Source organism: Ambystoma mexicanum, chromosome 1p (genome assembly GCF_040938575.1).
Source record: "Ambystoma mexicanum isolate Mex_15411 chromosome 1p, UKY_AmexF1_1, whole genome shotgun sequence".
In the NCBI taxonomy this organism is placed as follows: Eukaryota; Metazoa; Chordata; class Amphibia; order Caudata; family Ambystomatidae; genus Ambystoma; species Ambystoma mexicanum.
Window position 1 is genome coordinate 677,510,363 of NC_090921.1, and position 12,952 is coordinate 677,523,314.

At 49.2% G+C, this 12,952-nt stretch overlaps 1 protein-coding gene across 6 annotated transcripts in view; it reads left to right on the forward strand.

Moving 5' to 3' along the window:
- ANXA9 (annexin A9) overlaps positions 1-12,952 on the forward strand; it is a 197,406-nt gene that overhangs the window by 63,504 nt on the left and 120,950 nt on the right. For all 6 annotated transcript variants that reach the window (XM_069649758.1, XM_069649757.1, XM_069649759.1 and 3 more), the window contains exon 3: positions 7,849-7,945. In XM_069649758.1, coding sequence (XP_069505859.1) covers positions 7,849-7,945 — 97 coding nt within the window. The remainder of the gene's footprint in view (positions 1-7,848; positions 7,946-12,952) is intronic.

A 12,952-nucleotide genomic window follows, 5' to 3' on the forward strand; every position in this document is an offset into this window, starting at 1 on the left:
CTGTCACAGAATGTCAATTGGGGATGTCTGAGAGCTGTAAACCAACTGTAAGCCAACTGAAACCACTAATCAATGGTGCTGGGCTGGACGTAGGAGGAGCCCACATCAGCACAAAGGCCTTGGCCTCTTTTATGGTGCCCGGATATAAAGGAATGGCCAAAAGTAAAATGCCTTGTTGTAGGACTTAGAAAAATGTATTAGTACCCCAATAGTTTTTACATATGGGTATTGAGATACCAATGCAGTAAAGAGGGCGACATGCAAGGTATAGTCAAAACTAAAACAGCTGCTAGAAGCCTACACCACAGATCCTGCCAGATGGAGTGACCCTGAGACCAAAAGAGGGGGTTGGGGGATCACTGCTTCCCTGGAACCAGAAGGCCACTAGGGCAGCACATCATAAAAAGGATTGCAGTAATATAAGTACTACAGTAAATGTCCCTCTGCTCACAAAAATAAGTCAAGAGACCAGGAATGCCAGCAAAAAAAAGCAGAATGTTTAGGGACCACAAAGTGAGTCAAGAGAACCCCAAAAATTAAATTCAGCCCTAACACCCCTCATACACAGATGGACCCTCTAAATCAGTAGGAATGTGGGCAAGGTATGCAGGAGGCCCAGAGACCAAGTGCGGTAAAGAGCATTTATCCCCCATGTCACTGTCAGTGAATAGAAGCAAAGCTAACTGGGAAGTTGACCCCGATGCAAGTAGGCTCAAAGTGGAAATCCCAAACTCCCTGGAAATCAAAAGGAACACTTCCATTGATATGCAGTACTCCAGGAGGAGGGAAACATCCTGCTTAGCTGGTCTGACTAGATGTTATGCATCCCCTGAATGTGGCATGCCCGCAGAGATTGTAAGTGGTTTTAGGCCTATTTCAGGGTCTGAAATTATAGAAACATCAGTTAGTCTGACTTTGCGCGCCCTTGATGGTGTGTATATACACCTTCATGGTAGTATTGTCTGTTCCTGTGAGGACCGTCTTCCCCTGTATCAGATGAAAAAAACTCTCAGAACTTCCAGGACAGCTCTTAACTTTCACTAGGTGGAGGACCAACCCTTTGTTTACTGTCCCACTGGCCCTGAGACATCCGATGTTCTAGGGTTGCTTCCTATCCCCTTCCACTGATGGTGATGACGAGTGGAGGTAGCAGGGGTTTTCTGGTTCCGAATCCGAGCCGCCGCTCATAGATCTGATTTGTGATGCGGATAGAGAGCTCATAGGCTTTCCCTCATGGTTCCCAACACACCAATAAATTCAGAACTAGACGGTGCAGGTAGAAACATTCCCATGGCACCAGGAATATTTTGGCTGCCACGTGACCCTGGAGCATTAGCCATTCCCTTGGCGAGGACTCTTTCTTTCCAGAAGACCTGCAAGCTTTTGTTGCAGCGCCTCTACTCTGGGAAGTGGCAGAAACCCCTTCTGCAGCTCTGTTCAGAATAAGGCTCTGATGAAGCACATGGATTGGGATTGGCTCCAGTAGTGATTTCTGGAAGTTGATCTGAGGAGGTCCAAGGAAGTGAGCAGGCCGATGCTGGTCTTCAGCTTGTCCTTCAGAGTTTCCTCCAGTGTTACGTGTAGGAACCAGTCATCCAAACATGGTGACCGCATGAACCTTTTCTCATGCAGAAGACAGACCTTTGGAGCCTATACCCTGGGGAACACTTTCAACACGATCTTGTGCTGGAATGGAAGGGCCATATACCCATAATGCACTCTTGCAGCAATTAGATGAATCAGAGACATTTCCAATGGCTGTGTATAACTGGAACATAGTATAAAGCATCCTGGATATCGACGGAGGCCATCACCACTCCATGGGGATCACAGATTGTAGAGCGTCCAATCTGAAATAGTTTGTGTCCACCCACTGGTTTCACCTTTTCAGATCTAGGACTAGTCTGAATTTATCAGAGGGTTTCTTCACCCGAAAGACACATTAACCAAAGCCCTGCCCCTTCTTCTGCGATGGTACTGGGCTGTAGGCTTGCTTCTCCAGAAGCATACTTACCTCACTGATCAGTATTGACTTCTCAGTGCCTGAACGAATCAATACTTCTAAATCGGGGTTCTGTCTGTAATTAGTGGCTTCCAGGTCTTTGCAAACCTTCGCATCCTACCACCACTGGACTCTGAACCGAGGAATAGTCAGGACTACCCCAGCTTCTAGTGCCCCTGGGGACATGGCTTGTGGCCTCTGAGGTTGTTGTAAAGGTTGGGGTTTGGATTCATATCAATGTACCCTTCACCTGGAGTCCTAGTATTCCCCAGGACCAGTGACCTGGCTGGCTGGTCCGTCTTTGTGGGTGGGAAAGACTTCTCTGGAGTGATGCCTCATGCTGTGTTCCTCACTGAACCTTTTTGAGTGTGCAATCAAGGGTTAGTCTTAAGAACCTCTGGCTCTGGAAGGGGAAATGGTGCACTATATTGTTCTGTGAGACATACACTTTCCTTTCATAATTTGTGAGTGTGTCCCCTTGCTGGCACCACAGCACAGCCCCTGTTATGCGGTCCAGGGACATATGCGGGACCATCTGAGGTTGCTGCTCCAGATGAAAGAGTGCCTCAGCACAGTTCTCCCCCTCGCCCATCTTGGAGTAGAGAAGCTGGAAATCGTTTACATAGATTTGGCGAGGTGGACCACATAATTATTGAAACCGAGGGACAGGTTCACCACCAAGAAGGCCCAGTTTAGTGAGGACTTCCTCTTATTGGTCCTTGGGGGGAATATCCTCTGTGCCTATCAAGGGTTTAGCCTCAAGAGTGGGCATAAGGGAATTAACTTGGACTGTCTCCTGACCTCTGCTACTTGCACCCACCACCTCTTAGCAGAAACGTATGTAGGAGCACCCACACCAGCTCCTACCAGACCCTTTACAGGGGTGTTTTGATTGTCTTAAGGACTGACACCTCTTCTGTCTCAGGGGCATTATACCTACTGAGGCAGTGATGTTCCTCATGCTGAGCTGGAGAAGGAAATTGCAGGTTCTCCCACACATGTGCAAAGATCTCCAGCCTCTTCCCCTTGGAGATATATTGACCCTTTGGGAGCCCCTCGTCCTCTTTATGATCCTCCTCAGAAGCTTTTTATAGACTCAAGTTTCTGTCTTCTGCCAGGGGCACTGATCTTGCCAACCACATGAGCTCATCAAGTTCATTCCTTGATTTAGTCAGTGAGGATTGGAAGATGCATGTCTTTCTCTCCTCCTTGTAGAGGAGGGATGCCAGGCCTGGCTGTGATGCCTGTGTTGCTTACGAGAGGGGGAAGAGCAGAGTGAGTGACACCTGGCCTTTGCTCTTCTCCCCTTATCTAACAATTGTATACATTTCAAGCAGTCCATAGTTCCAGCTCTCCATACACCGAATTGCTCAATCTGCAGCAGACACAAAATTACCTCAATTGATACACTTTGTATCCTTCTTTCATGCATCTGGGACTGCCCATCCCATATGGTGACATTACCTCGAACACCTCGGGTGCACTGTGTGCTTTTCTGGCTTCTGGACCTTGCCGGATTTAGAGCAAGCTCAAGAGTCCGGCTGCTGCTCTAGGTCCTGCACAGGACTTTGGAGAAAATACAGTGCTCATATTCAGTGGCACCTTGTGGCAGCTACCAGGGGCAGACAAATCATTGACCTGATTGGACATCCACTCTGACCATGCCTCTTGTCCTGAGTAAACAGAAAAAAACAGAAGGGTGAGCAAGCCACAGGTAAGGAGGTTGGGCTAGCCAGAAGGCTATGGTCCAGGTCAGAGAACCTCAGTGGTCAGCACTGTGAGGAGGACCTCTAGACAAAGGAGTAATGTAGTGTCTCATGGGTCTCCATAAACCCATATTCCCATGTAGTTTCCCTCTGAAGGTTTGGGCAGACTTACTATCCGTTGTATATCCAAAATAGTGCAAGGGACCTGCCAATCCTACTGCAGTCTCCATTTCTCCTCTTCCTTCTCAGGCCCTCTACACGATACTGGCCACTCATTTCACAACCAAGACTCAGAATATCCTGTCCTCTCTCCTCCTCACCACTCCCTCCCCCGCCTGGCCTGCATGCAGGCCTCCACGGCCCCCATCTCCTTTCCCCCTATTCTCCTCCTCACCCACTGCACCGGATGAGATCAACAAGATAGTCTTCTCTATGAAAGTCTCCTCCAAACAGGTGCTTCCCTGCTCCTCCAGAATGATCAAGGGCAACATTGCCTCTCTTGCTCCCTCCTTGGCTGAGTTCTGTAACCACTCCTTTGCCACTGGCTCCTTCCCTTCACCTCTCAAGCACTCCCTTGTGCATCTACTCCTTAAAAAGCCGTCTTCAGACCCTTGCTACCCGTCTAATTATCGCCCTATCTCCACTACACCCTTCCCGAGCAAACTCATGGAGAAGTTGGTCATCTCCCAAATAATTTCTCACACTGAATCTTTTGCCTGCTTTCATGACCACCAGTCTGGCTTCAGAGCAGCCAGAGGCATGGAAACTGCTCTCCTGAACACCCGTGATGACTTGCTCTCAAATCGTGACTCAAACTCTCCCTCGTATTCTCCTCGATCTGCCCTCTGCCTTTGACACTGTCAATCATTCCATCCTCATAAATTTATAAATGGGCTCTGTCATATCCTGGGCATCACGCATCGGGCACTGGATTGGTTAAGCTCCTTCCTCTCGAATCAGCCCTCAAAAGTTCAACTGGGTCCCTTTCTCTCCTCTACCTCACTCTCAACCGCCGGCGCCCCTCAGGGCTCTATCCTCTCGCCATTGCTTATCAACATATACCTTGCCCCCCGCCTTGATCTTCACCTTTTCTCCTCATTTCCAGTGCTATGTTATGTTGATGTCATACAGCTCTCCTTCAAGCTTCCTTCCTCTTCCCCCTCTCTCATTCCCCGACTGTCTGACTGCTATTCAGGCATGATGTGCTGCTAATGATCTCTGCCTTAATGACAGTAAGACTGAGATCCTTCTCATTGGGACCCCTACTCCTGAATTCCCGCCTACAGTCTGGTCCCCCTCTCCTCACCCTCGTGTGAGGCTAAAAACATGGGTGTCATCTTCAACTCCCCTCTCTCCTTCTCACCTCATATTGCTGACCTTGCCAAGAAGGCCCACTATCAGCTTCACCTTCTCAGAGGCATTCTCCCTTTCCTCACCTTCCCCCAGAAACTCAATATCTCTAGAGCTCTGATTCTCTGAAGGCTTGATTATTGCAACAGCCTCTTCCTCAATCTGCCTCTTTCCTCACTCCGCCCTCTTCAACTAATCCAGAATAGGACTGAGAGACTTATCCCTGGTTTCAAACCAAGAGACTGCATCTCTCCAGCCCTAAATTCTCTCCACGGGCTCCCTGTGGTTGCAAGAATCAAACCCAAATGCTCTGCATCACCCACAAGGCTTTACAGGGCCTGGGACCTCGGTACATCCAACTCACTCTCCCTAAATACCTCCCTACTAGAGTCCTTCCGTCCTCTAGCTCCAAGTCTCTGCAGATCAGACATTTCTCGAAGCAGAGAGTGATATGATATGATATGATATGATAGGTTATTTATAACGTGCTTAATACCCAGAGTGGGGGTAGATCTCTCTCTGCGGCAGGAGCCTCCCTCTGGAGCGGCCTCCCTGCTCGCCTCCGTCTTGACCCGGATCTCCTCAAATTCCAGAAGCTCCTCAAGACCTTCTTTTTCTCCTCCTCGTTCTCTATCCCCCTCCCCTGCTAGTCTCCTCCTGCCGCTATGACTGGATGTCTGTGTCCCTTATGAGTCTTCCTGGGGTCAGGCCATCCTTCATCCAGTCTCCCTTTCTCCCCCCTTCCTACCAGCACTTGCCCTTGGGCTCCCTGCCGTGACTTCCTCCCTGGCTTGCCCTACCCCCGCCCCTCGCACTCCCACCCTACCCCTTGGTTCCCCTGGCACTAGCCCACCTGGGCACACTTTAGCACTTGCCCAGTACCCCTCCAGCCCTGCACGCCCTCCCCCAAGAACGTTTTCCCTCCTCCCAGCCTCTATCCCATCCCTTCCCTTGGCTCGCCCGGTCCCTCCGGCACTTCTTGATACTACACTTCCATGCTCCGAATGTCACAAGGCCTAGTAGGACCGTTATTGTTGTCTTTCTCCCATGTCCCCCCTCCCTCTTCTGTCCTGTGGCGCCTGGAAACACTTTCTGCTGTACATGCGCCATACAAATGTTAAATAAATAAATAAAATAATATTGCTTAGTGGGTCTGTGGATCAGTGGACCAATGCATTCACTACAGGGGCCTGTGTTTGTCTCATGATCACAGGTTCGAATCCTGGCATGTCCACTCAGCCCTTCATCCTCCCGAGGTCGATAAAATGAGTACCATTAAGTTGGGTAACAATAAGCATCTGTTATCTGTCAATAGCGCCAAGATGCCACTCTGAAGGTGACCATGTGCTCTACAAATACACGTTAGGTTATGTTATGTCACTGTTATATGTGAAGAGCTGCTACTCATTCTCTAAAAACATCATACCTGTTAATGAGGAATCTTATCAATAAATAAAACCTTTTTTAGAGATCTACCAAGTGTGCTGCTTCAAAACAAAATGAATATCAATTTCCACTTTCATACAATATTATTATCAAATTCAGAAGGTTAACTTTTCTAAATGTTTTTGTTTCAAAAAAATGTTTTCCAATGGGAAGCAGAATGATATTTTCTTAGTTCATGTATTCAAATTGAATCATATTATTAATTGCATCTTTCAGCTGGCTTGATTCATTTACTCAATTTACACTATATTATACTATCCATTGTAGGTGTATGAGTGAGTGAGCAAGTGAGTGGGTGGCTGAGTGAGTGACTGAGTGTGTCAGAAGGTGAGTGAGTATGTGTGTGTGTAAATGTGTACAGCTAACGGTTGGGGGGCACACATGAGATGGCAGTGACCTCTAGACTTTTTTATGGCCTGTCTGTGCCCAGAACATTTCGATCCATTTTTACACTGACCGAGTGGCACACCGAATAGGTGTTCCGTTCCAGATGGCCTCATAATCACTTATCTTTCTCTCTTTTTACATTATACTTGCTTGTGCGTTTGCACTCGGGCTCAGTGACATGATGACCTCTCTGTTTTCATATGAACCCTCCCCATATTGCTCCCTGTTGCCAGAGCCTTATACAGGCTTAAATGTCCCCTTGCCCTACCATATCACCTCAGGAATCACCCGGTTGATTGGTCCCCTTGGAAGATTAGGGAAGGAAGGCAGATTCCTACACTCACCCACGTCACTCAGATCTGTTAGGCAAAGCAGCAGCTGGGGTGGGATGATTTAGGTGGATCATCCAAGTTCAGCTTGATGCCCTGCTAGATCTCTCAAGAGCCATCCCACCCTTCTCCTATTGTGAGTTGCAAGCCTTAAGCCGGGACCCTCTACCGTAAGAATGTATCTGTGGTGAATTATATGTGTGAGAAAACCCTGTTTTAAAGGTAGTTACTGCGTAAAAAGGTAATTCTATACTTGACTTCCTGGTAGCAACTTGACTGCATTTTATTGCTTTTAAGATTTACTATGTATCTATATTTTGATACACTCAATGTCTGTGATTCTCTATGCCTATTGAACCATTGCTCTCACTGGAAATCAAAGTAATCTTTGCCCTGGCAACTCTCTCAGCAAAGCCGAAAAGCTTGCAAAACTCACCCCATTGAAGTTTATCTGTGAAATTGGGTACTATTAGCAGAAACTTTTGACAGTTGTGCTTATGACTTTGGGATTGGTTATGGTGCCTCTTTGTCCGAAGTGGGCTTTGGGTAACAGAAATATCGTGTCTGTTTTAGCCGCAGGTGACCATTCATCCCTCATCCCCCTGATTCTTTCCCTCTTGTGTTGTAGGTTGCAGCATGGGGGACCCTTGGCACCATAAAACCCCACCCTTGCTTTGAGGCAGACATAGATGTTGAAGACCTTGCAGAAGCGATGGCAGAAAAAAGTATGAAGAATCCCCTGGATTTGTGACAGATATGAAAGTGATTATGCCTGTAAAAAGTTTGATGGTTTTATGCTGCTCCCTTTGTGTGTTTCCTACTGTGTGACCCTCCACCGCCTTTGCGGATCCTGTGCTGTGCGATGCTGGCCGGTGCATTCCTCCTCTCTTTCGCTCCCTCGCCCCCTCCTACTTCCTCCACGCACCCTCCATGGTGCTTTCCATCTATCCAATCTTCTCCATCTGCTACACTAGCTCCTATCCTAGCACTCTTACTAAGTCGGGAAGGAAGAAGTTCAAGAGTGACATCCTGGTCTCCACATCTGTGCTTCCTCCAGACAGACTCCTACTGACATCCTCTTTGTCGCTCTCTCTCTTGACCGATGGACCCCTCATATGGTCTCTGTTCTCTCTCCTTTTTCCTCCTCTCCCATTAATGGTTGCACTCGGCGGGAGGTCCTCTTTGCCTCCTTCCACTACACCAAGACCATCATTAATGTCTATCTGAATGGCACCATCTTGGTCCAAGGCCCTCAGCCAAATCTCCTCCTTTTTGATAGGTGTCTCCCACCTCTTATCAACTTCTTCTTCCCCCTGATAATCCTACCAACACCTCATTGGCTCCTCCACCACCGCCTCCTTCCGCCACCTCTCTGGCACTCTCCTCATCCTCTTTGGCTACTCCTTATTCCTTATCTACCCACGCTCATCACCCTCTAACACCTCCGCAGGGTGTACCCCTAGCTTGTACCCCCTACAGAAGTCTTTCAAAGGTGGCAACCTCTCCACGTTGCTACTCTCAACTCTCGCTCTGCTGTCAAACCACACCTCTGATATCTGCCACCTCCTTGAAGAACTGGACCTTGATGGCCTCGCGCTCACTGAGACGTGGTTCACGGCCAGCTCTGTCACAAATTTTGAAACTCTCCTCCGATGGCTACACGATCCTCTATGCACCCAGAAACAACTGACTGGGAGGTGGAGTAGCCTTGATCTTTCCAGAGCGGGTCCCTGCATCATGCCTACGCAGGCCAACTCTTCCTTTGAATGCCTGGTCTGCAGGCTCTCTGTCTCTCCTGGCCTCTCTCTTACTGTGGCCACCATTTACAGGCCACCTGGCCAGGTTGCCCTCTTCCTCTCAGAGTGGGCTGACCTCTCCCCTTCTCGCCTTGCCTCTACCACTCATCTTCTCTTCCTCTGAGACCTCAACATCCATCTGGATGCTTCTAACCCCTCCTTGGGGCTCTTCTGCAATCTCTGTGACACACACTCTCTCTCTATTCTACCCTCTACCGGGCACACCTTGGATGTTCTCATCTCTTCAGACACCCCCCTCTCTAACCCTCTCACCACTCCTCTCTCGTGGACTGACGACCTTCTGCTCTCCTCCCACCTGAAGCTCTCTGTCCCCTAGGTGAAGCAGACCCCAGCACTGCCATCTACTTCTCAGTGATCTGGCCCATGAGGCGTGTGTCAGTAGAGGCCTTTGCCGCTACTTTCTCTCCTCCTCTTACACCTGTGGCTGATTCACACTCTGACACAGACCTCTCTAACCTGCATCTTTCTATCTCTAACACTGCCCCTGTCATGAGAATCTGCCTGAAGCTTACCTCCAAGTGCAACTCTTGATATGACTCTGACCTTGCCACCCTAAAACGCAAGTGTAGGGTGGCTGAGAGGAAGTGGAGGGCATTGGGTGCATCCTGTGACAAACTGGCCTGCTGCATGCTCCAAAGGCAATACAGACTCTGCCTTGTCCAAGAAGCGAGCCCACATCCCAGGCCGTGTCTCTGCGGCCTTTAACAACACGGCCAAACTCTTCAAAATCTGGGTACTACCCAATTCGATCGAATTGTTTTGTCCATATGGACGATTTGGCCGAATTTGGCCACTACCAACAAATCAAAGCCCATATACCGAACATGAGGAGCAGGGGTTGCGGGGGTGTCCCCCGGTCCCCATGTTCGGTATAATGGGCTTCAGGAGTTGCAGGGGTGTCCCCCGCTTCCAGGACATTGGAAGCAAGGGACACAAAAGAAAAGAAAAAAGTGACCCTGCGGCATCAGCTCCGACTCGCGTTGGAGGGACGGAACTGAAGGGAGTGCCGGAGGCCAGCGAAAAAGGTAAGTAGGGGAAGGGGCGGGGGATTGGTACAGGGCTGCTGGCAGGACAGGGATTTGCGTTGTTTGCCCAAAGGTCAAATAGATTTGCAGCAAAATTCCGCCGCAAATCTATTGACTTCGGTCAAACAACATAGATCCAAAATCTGCAAGGAGCTAGCCAATCCTACTTCAGTCTCAACTCTCCTGTTCCCTCCCAGGCCCTCTGCACGGCTCTGGATTCTCACTTCACCACTAAAACTCAGGGCATCCTATCTGCTCTCTCCTCTTCCTCCCCCTCTACCTCTAATGGCCCCCCTCTGGCCATCTTCCCCCACCCCTCCTTTTTCCTACTTCTCTGCAATCACTCCTAACAATGTTTCTAGACAAGTCCAATCAATGAAAGTATCATCCAAGTAGGTGCTCCCCTGCTCCTCCAGAACCATCAAGAACCACATCGACACCTCCCTCCAGCCATGGCCGATTTCTGCAATCACTCTTTTTCCACTGGAACCTTCCCCTCCCCTCTAAAGAATTCCCTGGTGCACCCTCTCCTTATGAAACCTTCTGCCGATCCTTCCTGTCCGGCAAACTACCGCCCGTTCTCTAGCACTCCTTTCCTGAGCAAACTCCTGGAAAAACTGGCCATCTCCGATCTTACACTACACACTGAATTTGTTGGTTGTCTCCTTGACCATCAGTCTGGCTTCAGAGCAGCCAGAGGCATGGAAACCGCTCTCCTGAACACCCGTGAAGATCTGCTCACTAACCTCAACTCTAGCCTTCCCTCTGTCCTCATCCTCCTTGATCTTTCCTCTGCCTTCGAAATGGTCAATCATGCCATACTGATCAATCACCTCCGTGATAAGCTGGGCATCATGGATCAGGCCCTGGCTTGGCTGACCTCCTTGCTTCTGGGCCGACCCTCCCAGGTCCAACTTGTGTCCTTTCTCTCCACCGCCTCTCTCTCCACATGTGGTGTTCCCCAGGGCTCTAACCTCTCACCCTGGCTTTTCACCATCTACCTGGCTGCTTTGGCCACCTCATCACTACCTTCTCTAACTTTCAATGTTCAGCAGATGACACTCTGCTCTCCTTCAGGCTCCCCTCCGCCTCCTCTCCTCTCCTCTCTCACTCATTCCTGACTTTCTATCCACGACTCAGGAGTGGTGTCCTCCAATGATCTATGCCTTAATGCCAGTAAGACTGAGATCCTTCTCATTGGGACCCCTGCTCTTGCTTTCCCACTTTCACTCTAACCGCCCTCCTTGGGTCCTCTCCTTGTGCCTTCCTGTGAGGCAAAAAACCTTGGTGTCATCTTGGACTCCACTCTCTCCTTCCCTCCTCACATCACAGACCTCTGCAAGAAGGCCCACTACCAACTGCACCTCCTCAAAGGTATTATTCCGTTTCTTTTCTCACTTTCCCCCAGAAGTTCACTTTCTCCAGAGCCTTGGTTCTCTCTAGATTGAACTACTGCAACAGCCACTTTATCAACCTGCCTTTCTCTACTTTCTGCCCTCTGCAATGAATACAGAACAGTACTGTGAGACTTGTCCTTGGCCTCAAGCCCAGGCATCGTATCTCTCCAGCACTGAAATCTCTCCACTGGGTCCCGTTGGCGGCAAGGATCAAGTTTAAGACCCTCTGCATCGTCCACAAGGCTTTCTGGGGCAAGGGACCACATTACACCCAACTCTCTCTTCCTAAACACCTTCCTTCTCGAGCCCTTTGCACAGCCACCTCCAACTCTCTGAGGGTCAGGTGCTTCTTCAGGCAGAGAGTGGGGGGTAGATCTCTCTTCTCTGCAGGGGCCTCCCTCTGGAATGGCCTGCCTGCCTCTCTCAAACATGAGCAGGACCACCCGAGGTTCCAGAAGCAGCTCAAGACCTTCCTTTTTGCTAATGCTTTCTCTCTCTCCCCTGCTGTCCAACCTGTATGCTGCGCTGACTGTTGGCCTGGCTACCCTCTGAACCTCAATGGGCACCAGCCTGCTCCACGACCAGCAGCCCAGCACTACCTCCGGGCCCATTGTGCACTTAGGGGCTGTATCTGTAACCCTACAGTCCCCTGCCTTCTTGCACTTACCCAGAGCTGCCTGCCCTGGCTGCACTTAGAGCACTACTGCCCTGATTGCATTTCCCTTTCCCTACCCTTCCCCTTGGCACTTCTCACTTTCCTCTCCCCCCTGCACTTGCACGATCTGAATGAGACAAGGCCTAGGAAGATAGTTTGATTTGTCCTCCCTCTGCCTTCCCTACCTTGTCTTGTCGCGCCTAGAAACACTTGTGTTCAGGCGCCTAGAAACACTTGTGTTCAGGCGCGTTATAAATGACTCATCATATCATATCATGCCTGTTGCAAGTAGTCAGGTCACTAGGGAACTCTTGAGCATGAAGCAGGAGATCTGCTTTAATACAGGCTTTTGTACAGCAGCCCATGCAGTTGGGATCAATATTAGGTTCTTTGGTCATGATTGAGCCACGGTAGGCCAGGTCTGACAAGTCAGAAATTATCTAATATCAGTGCGCAAAAGTGTCCGAATCTTCATTATTTACTTTTCAGGTGTGAGTAGTTAGACCAGACCTGCTCTCGTTTTTTGTTAAATTTTGTTAATTGTCGTTTTGCTTTTCCAGCTGTCATTAGAATGCAAATAGCTTGGATTCTTTCTATATACAGGATCAGCACCAGCATTCTGGAGATTTGTGTGGAAGGGGAGATAAGGTGAGTTGCATTCATTGAATCTCCATTCATTCCGGGCCCAGAGAAGAGACATCATATTAGTAACTTTCGTCAACAGAAACGATTGTTACCAATATGTTCTTCTTTTCCAGGTTTGGAATGGATAGAAGCGGTTTTGTGAAATGTTACTGAGAAAATCGGGTTCGGACCAGGTTGTACATTTCTTTCTCAA